Below are 16,805 nucleotides of genomic sequence, written 5' to 3'. Positions count from 1 at the left end.
CCCTGCATACACACTACTCAGACTCCCTCCAGTCACTATCTGGCAGAGTAGAGGTAGCAAGATTATACACTAGTTCATCCGGAAGCCTCCTAGAGAGTTACCAATAGGTTCGGTCCGGTGTACTAACTAGCGGCTGGCCTGCAAATACTGTTTCAGAGCTGTATCCTCGAAATGTAATGAAGATTGGATCTTGCCACGATGTTCATCATAACTTCAAAAGTCATCAATCATACTGCATGGTTGAAAGAGATGGGGAAGGGTTGACCGGAACTTAACTCTGGAAACTAAACATGGGTTCCACCACTTCAAGCTTCCAATAAGCAAAGTGGTGGTATTGCACCAGTTGATGAGAGTCATCTACTACCTAGTACTGTCTGGTAACACAGAGGGGGGGTGGCATTCCTCCATGTGGTGTGGGCACGACACCTCGACTCCTACTTACGTTGGTTCACACCTGGGTGGTCACCCACCATGCGCTTGTGCATGGAGGTTATACCCAGGAAATACTAACAGTCCCACCATCGTGAAGGTGCAAGCAGAGGATTTGGCTGTCACAGACCGTCCGGACTTCTCCGAAATTGGGTCCACTTGACTTGAGTGTCACCCGAATATCAGTTCCATCAGCGTTTTAGACTCCCAAGTAGCAAGTGCAGCTTGTCTGGCATATCTGAGAGAATGTCTGTGACAACCTCAAGGACCCTCAAGTTACTTTTATTTATTATTATTAATCAATTACTAATTAATTGGTAATAAAATTATTAGATTATTAATAATTACAGTAGGTAATAAGTAATTAGTACATTTCTCTTTTATTAATGACAAATAGAAAAATTCAGTTTAAGAAATAAAAATCTAATATGCCTGAAATGTAATGCACTGTGTACATTAACTATCTTGTTTTGTTTGTTTGTTTATCTATTATAGAATAGCGATCAACACAGTGTATCACATTAAAATGCCATAACCATACGGATAAAACCAGATGTTCCTAATAAGAAAAGTTCATAATTATAATATAAGAAATAAATTTAGGAAATAGTACTTATTAGGAAATGAGTTCCTAATAAGGAAATAATTCTTTCTCAGCCATTCAAATGATGTAATTATAAAGAAAGTTATTTCTCCACAAGCATTCATTGGAAATAAATTTAATCATATCTGACTGTTCTCAGTAGACAATACTGAACCATATATTCCACTTCCTGTTTCGTTTTCTTCAGTGGTGTTAATACAAAAAAAGAAATTATAAATTACATATTGGAGCTAAACACTCAACTTAGTAAATGGATAAAGCAACAGCAAAGAGTGCCCCAAACTGGATTGCATCCAAGTAGTTCACTGGAACAGACAAAGGATGATCATGAGTCCTGGGTACTCCTTCCTGCTATTGAGTGACTTCATTGTCATGATTTGTCTCTGTGTCTTTCTGATCAGGACTGATTTCTGAATTACCTCTGGTTGGCAAGTGTTATTTAAACAGTAAGGGAGACAGTCAAAGCTATGCCAGCAGGCAAGGGAGAAGTAGAGAAAGGATGCAGACCCCTGTCCATTCCCCTTGATATATTGCTGCATATGGAAAACAACAGCATCCAATAGTATAAGCCAACACAAAGGAAAAGTAACCATCCCCCCTTCACCACCATGTTTTCTTATTCTGCCAGAAGGAATTTTTGTTCTTCTCCTTATTCTGCTTCTTTCCATTCTCCTTCCACAGTAGCCCTGATTGCCTCAAGTAGTATTGTTCATATGAGCAAAGCCCTCTAACCAGTGATCATTAGGGAATTGGGCACAATGGTCAGAAGGTTTCAGAAGAGCTTCACAAATGAAACAAGCCAACAGTAGGAAGGCACACACAAGGGATGTGACCACTCTTCATGCCATTTGCTACTCAGGGTACAGTCTAGTTCAAGACATTCTTTGCTGTTACTTTATTCATTTTACTATATTTCAATTTTCAGTTTTTTGCTCCACTCTGTGACTTACAGTTCAATTTTTTATATTAACACCACTGAAGAAGATTCAGTTCCAAGACAAGAGCTGGAACATACACGTTTGTATTGCTTATTAATATTAGTAAGCTCTCATTTGAGTTTCTTTGCAAAGAATGTTTGTAGGGAAGTGTTATAGCGAAATGATTATTACTGCCTACTTTATCATGCTCTCTCTCACTCTCACTCACTCAGGGTAACTTGGGAATTTCTTTTGGCTGGTACAGCATAAGCCTCAGGCTTCCTTGCATCATATGGCTAATAATAATGCCTTGCAATGACCATATTAAATGATAAAATATTCTGCAATAATTTTTCTGATTTTTCAATTTGCAAGGATTATAACTGAAGGTTTCCTGTTATGTTTGTGTTATCAAAACTTAAAATTTTATTTTGTTAAATTTTGGCCGACAAGGTCATATTTGTAAGATGTAGTTTCCTTGTAATAATAATAATAATAGCAAGGAATAATTAAGTATTTTTAAATTTCAGAATGCATCATTATATTCTACCTGTGTTTAGGAAAACCATGTTCACTGGGCATCAGAACCCATGAACATTATAACTTGTAAAACTAGACTTATAAGACTGTCACATTAAATACACAAGGATGTATGTCTTTGAAGAAATGGACTGTTTTGCTTAACATTACTTTTTGATTGTTTCTTCAGGAAGTGGCACCTAAGGAAAGATGGGGAAGGGCTGTATTATTGATGCTGGTTTAAAAAAATAAAAGTGGCAGTCTTCTGCCTGCTGTTTTAAGTCTGGTGCCATAATATTTTTAGACGGAGCCATTTGTGTTGTACATGCTTACACTGGAAGGGGTGTACAACACAAATCTCAGTAACATTATTTGATTATACTGGTCATGCTTTGGTAACTGCACATTCAGAAAATTTTTTATAATGTTTGTTTGCAATAAAGCTTCCTGGACAGCACATGGAGTAGTGTCAATGATAAACTGGAACCGGTGAAATACCACCACTTTGCTTATTGGAGGCTTGAAGTGGTGAAACCCATGTTTAGTCTCTAGAGCAAAGTTTCCGGCATCCCCCCCCCATACTTCTCCTTCAACCCATGCACGGTACTAAGTACTATAGGCTTTGATACCTTTCTTGTTTGGGGTTTTCATAAAAAAAAAAAAAAAAAAAAAACAAATAATCTTTAGCAACAACTTTTTTTACCCTTCCTCTCCTACTTACTAGTAGTTAGTACAGTTACATAATGTACTGTTGCTAATGGTCCATTTTAATGGATGGGATCTATCCAGTTATATTAAAGGAGGCAGCAAAGGAAGTAAGCAAACCCTTAGCCATAATTATGAGAGCTTCCTTGGACTCAGGGGAGGTACCCATAGACTGGAGATGTGCAAATGTGACCCCAGTTCACAAAGGAGGATCAAAGGCTGACACAAGTAATTATAGACCTGTGAGTTTAACTTCTGTTCCAGGAAAATTAATGGAGGCACTGATTAAAGAAGCACTGCAGAATCATCTAGACAAGACTTCAGTTATAGCTCGGACACAGCATGGTTTTGTTAAGGGAAAGTCTTGCCTGACCAACTTGATTGGATACTATAATACAGTCACAAAAGAACTGGATGCAGGGAATAACTTTGATATTATATATTTGGATCTTAGAAAGGCTTTTGATACTGTTGCACATGGAAGACTGCTGCACAAATTGGAGCAGTGTGGCATTGGAGGCAAATTGCTGCAATGATAAAGGGATGATTGAGGGGGAGAAGACAGAGTGGTAATCAATGGACACTGCTCATCGTGGACTAATGTTATTAGTGGAGTCCCTCAGAGTTCAGTGTTGGGTCCATTATTGTTTTCTGCATTTATAAATGATATTGATGATGGTATATCAAGCTTAATGTCCAAGTTTGCAGATGATACAAAGGTTGGTAGAGTTGTTAAGGACACTACTGATGCTATGCTGCTGCTGCAACAGGATCTGGAAAGGTTGAGCAGATGGGCTGAGAGGTGGCAAATGAAGTTTAACATTGACAAATGTAAAGTACTACATATGGGAAACAGCAATCCTAAAGCAACGTATCAACTCTGTAGTACTACACTGACAGTGGTAGAGAATGAAAAGGACCTGGGGATAATTGTGCAGGCAGATATGAAGTTCTCTGACAGTGCAGACAGGCTGCAAGAGTAGCTCATGGTGTCTTGTCAATGATATACAGGAAATTTTCTAGCAGGGATAAGGAGGTGATTATTCCCTTGTATAAAGCAATGGTCAGGCCACACCTTGAGTACTGTATGCAGATCTGGAGGCCTCATTTCAAGAAGGATGTAGAGCTGCTGGAACGAGTACAGAGAAGCGCAACAAGGTTAGTGAATGGAACAAAGGGTTGCTCTTACAAAGAAAGGCTTAAGTTTTGCAAATTACAGTGTCTGGAGACTAGGCACCAGCGAGGTGATCTGATAGAGGTGTATAAAGCTTTGAATGGTTTGAGCATGCTCAATGCCGATGGGATTCTTCCTCTTGCTCAGAATAATCACGTGAGAGGGCATAAATTCAGATTGAAGACAGACAGATGTAGGATAGATGTTCAGAAATTTGCCTTTAGCCAGCGGGTAGTTGGTTGGTGGAACAGACTTTCATCCCTTGTTGTGGAAGTTGATAGCCTAAATAAATTTAAGGCTCAGCTGGACAGGTATTTTGAATGAATGGAGGGGTGAAATGAAGTGGTTTTTTTTTTTTTTTTTTTTTTTTGGCTGATGCTGCATAAGCTTGCTTTCTTGCATTATATGCCTCTACTAATGCTAATAATAATTAGATGTTTTGACTCGTATCTGTTCCTCCAAGGTCATTCCTCAAAGGAATCTACTTGATTTAAGAATTGTGTATTTATTTATTTATAGGTAATGTTAATGCAACTGTGCAGCCTTCTTATGTAAGAGGTGGTGCATCAGGTGGTGGTGGACATGGACAAGGAGGTGGTGTAATTCCCAGAACTTCATCAGATGTGAATGAACAGTTAGCACTAGCAGTAATAAGACTACAGCATACAGTAGATGAAGTAGTTAGTCGCTTGAATTCCTTAGAGGTGTTACTACAGCAGCAGTTTGACAGTGGTGAGGTATGTTATGGTTACATATTTTAGATGCGCTTTAGATTATCATGTAGTACATTTGTGATTATCAAAGGTTCCATATTATTCATTGTAATTCTCAGATATAGAAAAATATCACTCAGCCTAAGAAAGACATTATTTTTGTAATGGGTGTAGTTTTTAAGTAACTTTGTATACTCCATTCTTTTAAATAATTTTCAATTTTGGTTGCAATCAGAAATGAAGATAAAAGCAGAACATTCCATGTTAACCAAGTATTAACTTCACATGTATATTAGTGCAAAAGCATCATTTTAACGTAACCATCTACCAAAGTAGTTAGTTTAATTAAACTGGCATCGTTTTGGTTATATCTCATATTGTGAATGCCTTCACAATGCGTTTCCATGGTATTGTACTACCTCGAATAAGTAACATTTCACCAGTGGAGACGACTACTGTTACTTATTCTCAGCAGATACCACCACCCAGATTGCACCATTTCAAAGCTTGTTGACTTCTCCTTGGTGGGTGAGCAGGTACCCTGGTGTTGCAATAGTGACCGCCCAGTTATGAAGTATAACTTCACAATATGAGAGATGCCTGATGATGGCGCACAGTGATATAGACTATTATATATTTAAGGGCAAAGGCCTCGTGCAACCAGGTAGAATGACTAAAATATAGGTTAGTGCAAAAGCATCATTTTAACGTAGCCATCTACCAAAGTAGTTAAATTAATTAATTAAATTGGCATCGTTTTGGTTATATCTCATATTGTGAATGCCTTCACAACAAGTTGCCATGGTATTGTACTATCTCGAATAAGTAACACTTCACCAGTGGAGAAGACTACTGTTACTTTTATCTCATATTGTGAATATTCTCCATTGGTGAAGTGTTACTTATTTGAAGTAGTACAATACCATGGCAACTCGTGAAGGCACTCACAATATGAGATATAACCAAAACGATGCCAATTTAATTAATTAATTTAACTACTTTTGTAGGCGGCTACGTTAAAATGATGCTTTTGCACTAACCTATATGTTAGTCATTATACCTCGTAGCATGAGGCCTTTGCCCTTAAACGGTTTATAGTATTAACCTCATTAAAGTTTTTTTTTTTTTTTGGGGCTCTGTTTACTTTGGGATTGTTTGATTCATCATTGAGGAATATCAAAAACTGAATCCTTGGCATCCCTTGAGGCTACAGACATTGTTAATGACTTTTCACTAAGAAGAAAAGAAGTGATAGTGATGTTGTGTTCTAAAAAATATGCCATTTTTAATTGTTACAGATGGCAGTAATTAAAGTAATTTCAAGCTATATTCTGTTGTGATGATCTTTCCTAATAAAATTTTAAAAAGTTGTCAAGTTGAAAGCAGCTTGCTCTTACTGTCAGCATTGGTAGGTGACTCTACAGGCTACATCACTGAGCATCTTCTGAACAACCTGAAAACATATAGGGTTCCTAAAACTGCCTTGATAATGTCTCTTTTATGGTAGGCCTAACAACCAGCAAAGTAGCAAAGGTATTAAAAGAAAAGATGGAACTCTTGATGGTATTAGGCTGTGCTTGTCATCTTATTAATTTGTGTGCTTAAAAGGGGGCTGTCTGCCTTCCTGTGAAAGTACATATTCAATGGAAATTTACTTCTGGTGAAAGCAATGCTAGAGAGGCCAAAAAAACTCATAATTCTGTGCACATTATCCTCACTCATGCCAAAAGTCTGTTCATATTCTTTTCTTCTGACTTGAATGAAGCAGTTTTTTTTGTTTCTTTTAAATGTTATTCCAATATTTGAGAGTCTAAAACAAGCGATTATGCTCTTTCATTCAGTGAGGAAATAATTTATTGCTGCATGTAGCTACATAGTGCACAAATTACGATTAAAGAACAATGTACTTATTCTTACAATTAAGGCAGCACAACTTTCATCAATTGGCAGTGCATAATCTTCACAATTTAAATTTTTTGTGGACAAGTTTTTGTGCACCAGTACTTCTTAGCATCATTAAAAATAAAAAAATAGATGAGGCAGTAGATGTTTTTCAGCATCAATTCTGTCAGTTTTGTGTGCTAATGTTAAGCCAGTTTTATTATGAAAGAAGAAAGAATTTATGTGCAAATGTATCTTGGTTGGTGAACTAGCAAGTGCAGAAGGAATTTTGAAATATAGTAAATTATTCTAAGTTAAAGTTGTGCTTGGCATTTTAACAATTTCTCATTGCATTGCTGAGTGTGAGAGAATATTCATCCAGGTGAGAAAGCAAAAACTGAGTTCAGATCCTCTTTGTGGTAAACTTTGGAAATGCTCTTGATGGTTACATCTAGACAGTAGGGTCATAGTTATGAATAAAACTTTGGCTCAACGTATCTGAAGAGAACAAAGTCTGCAACTGTGTTTCTTGAAGCAATCAAATCAGTTGATGTCTAACAAAAAATCTATACAGAAATCCATAGAGAGAAAAAAATCATAGTTAAGCTAATGTTTGAAAGCATACTGTTTGGCAGTGAAATTTAATTTTTAGTGTAGTGTGAACTTTTAAAAACCTTCTGCTTTTGTCTGGAAAAATCTCTTTTTTTTTATTTGTTTTGTTCCAAAAATCTCCTGTTTTTCCCCCTGCTTACAATTACCTGATCAAAGTTAGCTGCTGTGCTTAATTCAGATTTCCACAGCTGTAGCGTTAAATCCAGGGAAAATTAAAATTTATGCTCCAGCACAAACTATACAGCCAGAGAAGATCACAACTAATCATTATAACAACAAATTTGAGGTGTATAAGACCTTGAATGGTTTGCGCATGTTCAATGCTGATGGGCTTCTTCCTCTTGCTCAGAATAATCACCTGAGAGGGCATAAATTCAAATTGAGGAAAGACAGTTGTAGGATAGATGTGCAGAAGTTGCTTTTAGCCAGCGGATGGTTGATTGCTGGAGCAAACTTTCATCTGTCGTTGTAGAAGTTTATAGCTTAAATAAATTCTAGGCAGAACTAGACAAACATTTGGAGCGAGTGGATGGGTGAAATGAGGGGTTTTTTTTTTTTTTTTTTTTGGCTGATGCTGTATAAGCTTGCTTTCTTCCATCATATGCCTTTACTAATGCTAAAATAAATGTCATTTAGCAGTTTCATGACCTACTCAAATGCAAGTGCTGTTGCACACCCATGCGAACTGCACAGCTACAGCAGACCTTACTAAACAATTACATATATATATATATATATATATATATATATATATTTTTTTTTTTTTTTTTTTATTATTAGCAGTTCTTAACTTACAAATCATTTAGTCTATATTATTGACACTAGTGTAATTGTGAAAAATTGCATGTTGTTTGAATTATTATTATATTTTTTTTTTCAATACCTCTACCCTATTGAAATGGCTGATAAGAGAAAATCACATTGGGAAGATCTTTCTCATTCTAAGAAAGAACCAGAAACAGAACCATAGCAATGGATGCAAAGATTTACATAATTAAGCACTCAGAAAAGGGAGAGATGTGCAGACAAACATAAACTTAGGTGAACTTCAGATGTTGGTGTAGTGATAACCATATAAAACAAGATAAGAATTATGGTTCATGTTAAGGACTCTGTTCCGATGCAAGCAACAGTGATAACCAAGTAATGAGTAGGGCTTACTGCTGAGTTGGAAAACTTCATACCATTTGGATTCAAGAATAAACTCAGTGCTATGTGTCCCATTGAGTTTGGCAATAATTCTAGAAAAGGCTAGAAATCTTTATGCTCATCTTAAACAAGGACAGTGTGGAAGAGTTCTAATTCCATAAATACTTTATTCTTTTAGTATTTTTTTTTTTTTTTACTTTCTACTTTTTGATGGTTTTTTCCTCATTTTTGTATCCTATTAGAGTGGAAAGATTCGTCTACTCTTTAATAAGTTAAATTTATATTTATTTTTTATTCTTCTTCAAGAGGAGTGTTTCCATTTACAATGGGTTTCCTCAGCCTACAAGTTATTTTTTTGGTAGGAATTTTTTCCCACCATACAGTGTAGTTCAAAGTGTCTTGGTTGGTTAAGCCTCAGGCTATCATGCACTCCCATACCCTTTTTTCTAATTTTAATATTATTGGTCATTTTATAAAATAACTTATCTGGCCACTGGAACACTAATATAGTTAAAATGATTAACCCTGCTTGTATGGGAAAATGTGCTTCGACTTCAGATTCGATTTTCAGGAACTAATTGTAAGTGTGAGAATTGCCTCATACTCACAATGCATTTGCCTATCTGCATTTGTTATGATGGCATTCAGTGACTTCATTAATAATGTAACTTTTATTCTACTGGTGCTGGGACAGAAAAAAATTCTCTTCATAATCTCCTGCAATTTGTGTAAATTGCAATGTAATTTTTATTGCTATATAAGTTATTAAGCTTTCAGCATCAAAAACATTTAGCTTTTAGGGATTTCCTGGCACATTATAACCATAGTTGTTTTTGTGCCATTAAAATCCAAGCCAATCAATCAACCTTTTAGGGAAAATCTCTACTTTAACCAGTTTTCTTTCATTCATCCTTACAACAAAACACCTATTTTAAGAAAAAGACAAGTGTAAGAAATAGTAGATCAAATTGTTAAAAGAAAAGATATTTAATAATCTTTTCTTTTAAAAAAAAAGATCATTTTATGCACAACATTAGTCAAAAAAAAAAAAAAAAAAGACTACCTATTCCATCTACCAACCCTTCCAATAATATGTCTAATCCTTAAATTTATTTAAGAGGGTAGCATGATTTTCTCCCAGAATCTTTGGTTTTTCATCCAGAAAACAAAATATTATCTACAGAACTCATAATTTTCAAAAATAATATATATGGTGCAATATGGTGTAAGTTGCTGATGCACATGAACCCTATAGCAACTTACCAACTAACCAATCAATTTATTTAAACTGGTCACTTACACAACACCAAGTGGAAGTTTGTTCCAAAATCAGTTACTCCCTAGTTGAAAGCAAATTTTCCCACATAATATTCTTGTTATACTGTACCTACTCATGAACAACAAATTTTTAATTTTTATTATACAATAAAATTCAGTATTGGGGAAAACTTTTTTTTTTTTGAGACCACAGCAAACATTGTCAAAGAGTAAGAGAATTTTTAATCTCTGCAATGCTTATGATGAAGATTGCTTGTACATATATATTGTTAAACTCTCATTTTTAATTAAAATAATTATTATACTTACCTTTACAAGTAATCATTTTGTAGATAAAAATTTGTAATTTATAATATCCTTTATTTACATTTTTTTTGCTGTTTTCTTCATCAACATCTAGTACAAGATACTGTGTGAGACAGTATATTGTGCCACCATGTTTTTTGTGAGCACTGTAAATGAAAAAGAAGTTAAGGAGAGAACAGAGAATGCAAAATACTTTGCATGTGAGTTTCAAATCAGAGTTTTTTTTTTTTTTTTTTTTTTTCTGATTATTTCAATTTTACTAAGCATGGACAGGAAATATGATTCTCCTAAGTAAGAAATTTAATATATAATGAGTTTTCTGGGGAAAAACATAAATGCTTGTTAATAAGATAATATATTGTGAGATTGCAAGTATTATTTCATTAAAAAATGGAAGAACTTCAAAAGACAAAATCAACTGTTAAATGCCAGAAGGTTATTAAATTGTAACAGGGTGCTTAATGATTTTGTAATAACTGAGAGCAAAGTGGAAGAGAAATTGTTGACGTTAAACATAAGAAAGACACCTGGGGTGGATGGGATCTATCCAGTCATATTAAAGAGGCGGCAAAGGAACTAAGCAAACCCTTAGCCATAATTATGAGAGCATCCTTGGACTCAGGGGAGGTACCCACGGACTGGAGATGTGCAAATGTATCCCCAATTCACAAAGGGGGATCGAAAGGTGACAGGGGTAATTACAGACCAGTTAGTTTAACTTCTGTTCCGGGTAAAATAATGGAGTCACTGGTTAAAGATGCATTGCAGGATCATCTAGACAAGACTACAGCAATAATTCAGACACAGCATGCGTTTGTTAAGGGAAAGTCTTGTCTGACAAATTTGATTGGATATTATGGTGTGGTTACAAAGGAACTGGATGCAAAAAATAATTTTAATATATACTTGGATTTCAGGGAAACTTTTTACGCTGTTGTGCATGGAAGACTACTTTACAAATTGGAGCAGAATGGCATTAAGGGTAATTTGCTACAATGGATAAAAGGATGGTTGAGTGGGAGAAGACAGATGGTGGTAATCAATGGGTGCTGTTCTTCGTGAACTAGTGTTATTAGTGATATCTCACAAGGTTTGGTGTTGGGTCCACTGTTGTTTTGTATATTTATCAATGATATTGATGAAGGTATATCAGGCTTAGTGTCGAAGTTTGCAGATGATACAAAGGTTGGCAGGTTTGTTAATGACAGTAATGGCAGTGTGCTACTGCAACAGGATCTAGAAAATTTGGGCAGATGGGCTGAGAAGTGGCAACTGAAGTTTAACATTGACAAAGTGCTGTATATGGGTAGAAAAGTAACCCCAGTGAAACGTACCAACTCTGTGGTATGATACTTAGGGTGGTAGAAAATGAAAAAGACCTAGGAGTAATTGTGCAGTCAGATATGAAGTTTTCTGAGCAATGCAGACAGGCTGCAAGAGCAGGTCATGGGGTTTTGTCAATGATATACAGGAATTTTGCTAGCAGGGAAAAGGAGGTGATTGTCCCTTTGTGGCAATGGCAATCCCATATGGCAATGGTCAAGCCATGCCTTGAGTACTGTATTCAGGTCTGAAGGCCTGATTTTAGGAAGGATGTAGATTTGCTTGAGCGTGTACAGAGAAGGGTAACAAGATTGGGGAGGAGAATGAGGGATTCTCTTACCAAGAGTGGCTTAAGTTCTGCAAATTGCAGCAGCTGGAGACTAGGTGATCTGATTGAGGTGTATAAGGCCTTCAATGGGTTGAGCACGCTGAATTCTGATGAGATTCTTTCACTTGCTCAAATTACGAACCTAAGAGGGCATAAATTCAAATTGAGAAAAGACGGTTGTAGAATTGATGTGCAGAAATTTCCCTTTAGCCAGCAGGTGGTTAATTGCTGGAACAAACTTCCATCTGTCATTATGGAAGTTGATAGGTTAAATAAATAGTTGAAGGTTAAATAAATTCAAGGAAGAATTGGATTATGATAAAAAAATTTTCCTCAGTTATACACCTATGAGCCAAAACATTATGAACAGTGAATCATTATGCAAATCGAAGTAACAACAGTTGAACTACAGCATAGATCGGGACACGGTATAATAACAGATACTGAGCTCTGTTAATTAGAACAAGAGTAATTAGTGTTACTCTTGTTCTTCAGATGGGAAAGGCAGTGGACTTAAGTGAGTTTGACAAAGGCCAAATTGTAATGGCCAGATGACTGGGTCAGAGTATATCCGAAATGGCATGGCTGGTGGGGTGCTTACGATCAGCCGTGGTTAGTACCTATCAAAAGTGGTCCGAGGAGGGAAAACCCAAGAACTGCTGGAGAGGTGTTGGATGACCATGGCTCATCAATGGTGAGGGAAGGCTCTTCCGGGTGGTATGTGGCAACAGAAGGGCGACTGTGGTGCAACTCGCCAGTAATTGGAATGCTGGTGACAGGAGTAATGTGTCACAACACAGTATATCGAACTCTGCTGAAAATGGGGCTGTGTAGCCACAGGCTGCTCTGAGTGCCCATGCTAACCACGGTTTACCTGCGACAGCACCTACAATGGGCATGTGAGCATCAAAACTGGACCTTGAGTGATTGGAAGAAGGTTGTCTGGTCCAATGAATCATGTTTCCTGCTGCACCATGTGGATGGTCGGGTACATATGTGTCGTTTACCTGGGGAAGTGATGGCGCATGGATGCACCATGGGACAAAAACAAGCCAGTGGCAGCAGTGTCATGCTTTGGGCGATGTTCTGCTGGGATACCCTGGGTCCAGCCATCCATGTGCCAGGCACTGACATCTACCACCTACCTAAACATCATTGCTGACCAGGTACACCCTTTCATGGCAACGGTCTTCCCATCTGGCGGTGCCATCTTTCAGCAGTATAATGCGCCATGCCACACTGCCCAGATTGTTCGAGACTGGTTTGTGGAACATGAGGAAGACTTCTAGGTATTGCCTTTGCCTCCAAATTCTGCAGACATCAATCCCATTGAGCATCTGTGGTTAAAGGATCTGCTGGTTACGTGTTGGTAGCAGATATATCACAAGGCACATTTAGAAATCTTGTAGTGTCTATGCCTTGCCGGCTACGAGCTGTTTTGGCTTCACGTGGAGGACCAAATTATATTATGTAGGTGGTCATAATTTTTTGGCTCATCGGTGTATCTCTAGTAGCCTGAATCAAGAAAAATTGAGGTAGATTTCCCCTTTTGATAAAAGCAAGTAGGAAAGGAACTTCGTAATCATTCTTCACCAGTACAAATGTATTAAACTTTATGCAAATTTTTTTATTATTTTTTTTTAAAGTAGAAGAAGAATTTTTTTTTATTAAAGAGATCCATTGTGTGCCACATTTAAAGGGATAGTTCTCATGCTGCGATTCCTAACCCTTTGTCATAATGATTAAATATTTACTTTAATGAGGCTACATTTAAGTGTATTAAAAATGGTAACTTTGGTTTTGAATTAGTATTAAAGTTGGTCCTCAGCGGCCACTTTAATTTAAACATTTTAACTTTATGGAATTCTGCCAGACTCGTGTATCTGTTTGCTCTTTAGAAAAGAAATTATGTGGATTGTTATTTTATGACAATTTTGAAATTTATTGAATATAACCCATATTTTTATTACAAATGGTTTTGAGTGTTTTTTCTTACATGCTTGTGAGTTTATAGTAGAAGTCTTACTCTTTGGGAATAACAACCCCAAAATTAATTAAACACATGGTGGGGTTGAATTAGAAACGTTGGGGAAAGAAAGAGACCTGGGAATTATAATATGGGCAGATATGAAGTTTTCTAAGCAGCATAAACAGGCAGCCAGGAAAGCCAGTGGTGTCCTGTCAGTGATTGATCGAACATTATCCTTTAGAGATGTTGAGGTCATAGTCCATATAAGGCAATTGTAAGACCACATTTGGAATACTGTGTTCAAGTGTGGAGACCTCATCTGGAAAAAGACATTGTGCTTCTTGAAAGGTCCAAAGATGGACAACTCTCATTGAGAGATCAGCAAAAGGGCGACTATATGAGCAAAGACTCTTCATATGTGGGCTACAGAGCTTGCCAACCAGTCACCTCAGATGCGACCTGATTGAGGTTTATAAGGCTCTGAGAGGGGTTAGTAAAATGAATGAAGGCAGAATTTTCAGTTATAGAGAATTCCAGAACTCGGGAATAAATTCAAATTACAAGGAAGAGGTTTAGACTGAATTGTAGAAAGTTTTCTTTTAGCCAGTGCTGATTGCTGGAACAGGTAGTTACCCTCCTCACATAGGTAACTGGATAGTTACCCATGTGAGGAGAGAAGCAAATAATTTGTATTTTCTTATCTACTCGGGGGGGGTTTGCTGGCCGGTGCAACAAAAGCCTATGGCTTCTTTGTACTATATGGCTATTACTATAAGTCAGAGTCAATATATGAAAAAAATGAAAGTTTTTTTTTTACCTGTGTTTAAGCATGGGAAACCCACACTAAGAAAAAATGAATCATTTGTTTACTTACAGATACTGTCTGCTGAGAATTCCAGTTTGGCAAGGGAAATGTGCAACCTTGAACCTGTTTATTATTTTGGTTTCTTTCGTTATCTTTTTTCTTAGTGAACCAGTTATACACCAAACACATTTTCGATTTGATGGACAATTTTCTTGGTTTGAACTTTATTATTTTGAGAAAAGATGTCAGATACCTTTGATATTTGTAAACCATAGCTTATTTCATATAAGGTGGAATAGTTAAACTAGAAGAGTGTTATAACCTTCGACTATCCTTTTCCAGCTTAAATTTTCTGTCTCTCTCTCTCTCTCTCTCTCTCTCTCTCTCTCTCTCTCTCTGTCTGTCTGTCTGTCTGTTTCGTCTGTCTGTCCATCCATGTTGTTTGAGAAGGAGTAAGGATGCCATCAGCATCTAGTTTACTCAATCTGTTTAAAGCTTTAAACACTTCAATCAGGTTCCTAGTTTCAGATGCTGGTGACTGATGATGCGATTTGGTTTATCTTTTAATGATAACCTTATCTCTCTATGTGCTCCATCCTTGATATTCCTTCCATTCACTGAAACATTTATGCCTTTTGTAATTGTCCTTCACCAAATTTTTCTGTACACACATGTATGCATGCATGCATGTATATAGATATGATGTGTAATCCATACTACATGATTCCAGCGAAATAACTTTTGTTAGGTTTATGGTTATACAGTATTATACTGTACGGCAGTTTTTGCTTATAAGTGACTTTAACAAAATGACTTGTTACTTTTGACTTATATAAAATAATTTTTACTTGATCTTTTTAATTATTGTTATTTTATTTTATATATTTATTTCTATTTTATTATTATTTTTTTTTCTGCATATCAATATTTAGGATCATGGGAAGCCTTACAAGTTGCCCTTCATTGATCTGTCACCTCTAGCAGCATCGTTAGTGTTTACTTGGCCATTCATTGCATACTGGATTATTTATATTGTCAGAAATCATAAAAGAAAGAGATAAGGATTGAATAATTATACATTGAGGATATTTCAACACACACACACACACACACACACACACACACACACACACACACACACACACACACACACACCCTCAAAAACTGCATAAGCACTTAGCATATTACTTTTCATAGTACTGTGTTTGTTTTCTTAGGATAACTGGGATACCTTTATATATCTTGTAGTTATCCTGTTTCATATTGTAAATATATACTAGCTAATAAAGGTCTGCTTTAACATTTTCTTTGAGAATGAAGTATAAGCTGTGGGAAAAGTGAAAGCAACCTGTATAAAGTGTACCAAAAATTATATCAGCAAATACTGATATGAAATTGTAAATATCTAATTTAGAAGAATGTGTATTCGAAATTTTTTTAAGAAACTTGAAATCTATTTGAGGATAGATATTTTTACAAGAATTCAATTAGGCACATCTATTGTGACTTGTAAACCGTTTGCTGTTGTTTCAAGGATAACTGATGACTTTTTGATAAGTGTAAACTCTATTTGCTGTAATTTACAGATTTTATTTCTGAATTAGTATATTTGAATAGTTCAGTATAATTTCCAATAATACTAAGTATAATTTATGATATATACCAGAGATTATATTTCAGAATTAAGTTACCATTTTATATGAAAAGAAATTATCACTTTGTTATTATTATTATTTTTTTAATAATACTCTATTGGTGAATTAAAATGTATGATTTTTAATAAATTAAAATTAATATTTCTTTTCATTTAATTAAATTAGCCTGTTGAAATGTGGGATCTGGTGGATGGATTTTTTTTTTTTTTTTTTTTGTGACATTGAATGATATTTGTGAAAAGTTCATAAATATATTGAAATTAAACAATAAAAGTTGATTTAGCATTCAAAAATCTATTGTGCAGATAAATGCCAATGGTTAGTCTTTTGAAATAAATATTAAATATGAATTTAGTAATTTAACGTTTTTATATAACTGACCAAAGATGGAAATGCCCTTGGAATTTTGGATATGTTCTTGTATATTTGTTGGATTTA

The 16,805-nt window shown here is 35.8% G+C and overlaps 1 protein-coding gene across 3 annotated transcripts in view; it reads left to right on the top strand.

Moving 5' to 3' along the window:
* The window catches only part of LOC150080508 (acyl-CoA-binding domain-containing protein 5-like), a 78,099-nt gene extending 62,289 nt beyond the window's left edge, over positions 1-15,810 (top strand). For all 3 annotated transcript variants that reach the window (XM_090381530.1, XM_090381529.1, XM_090381528.1), the window contains exons 7-8: positions 4,868-5,085; positions 15,645-15,810. In XM_090381530.1, coding sequence (XP_090237656.1) covers positions 4,868-5,085; positions 15,645-15,773 — 347 coding nt within the window. In that variant the 3' untranslated portion in view covers positions 15,774-15,810. The remainder of the gene's footprint in view (positions 1-4,867; positions 5,086-15,644) is intronic.
* The last annotated feature ends 995 nt before the right edge of the window (positions 15,811-16,805 follow it).

Source organism: Mastigoproctus giganteus, chromosome 9 (assembly GCF_048544385.1).
Source record: "Mastigoproctus giganteus isolate SK-2022 chromosome 9, ASM4854438v1, whole genome shotgun sequence".
In the NCBI taxonomy this organism is placed as follows: Eukaryota; Metazoa; Arthropoda; class Arachnida; order Uropygi; family Thelyphonidae; genus Mastigoproctus; species Mastigoproctus giganteus.
Note: the sequence above shows the minus strand (reverse complement) of the source record. Positions and strands in the feature narration are given on the sequence as shown.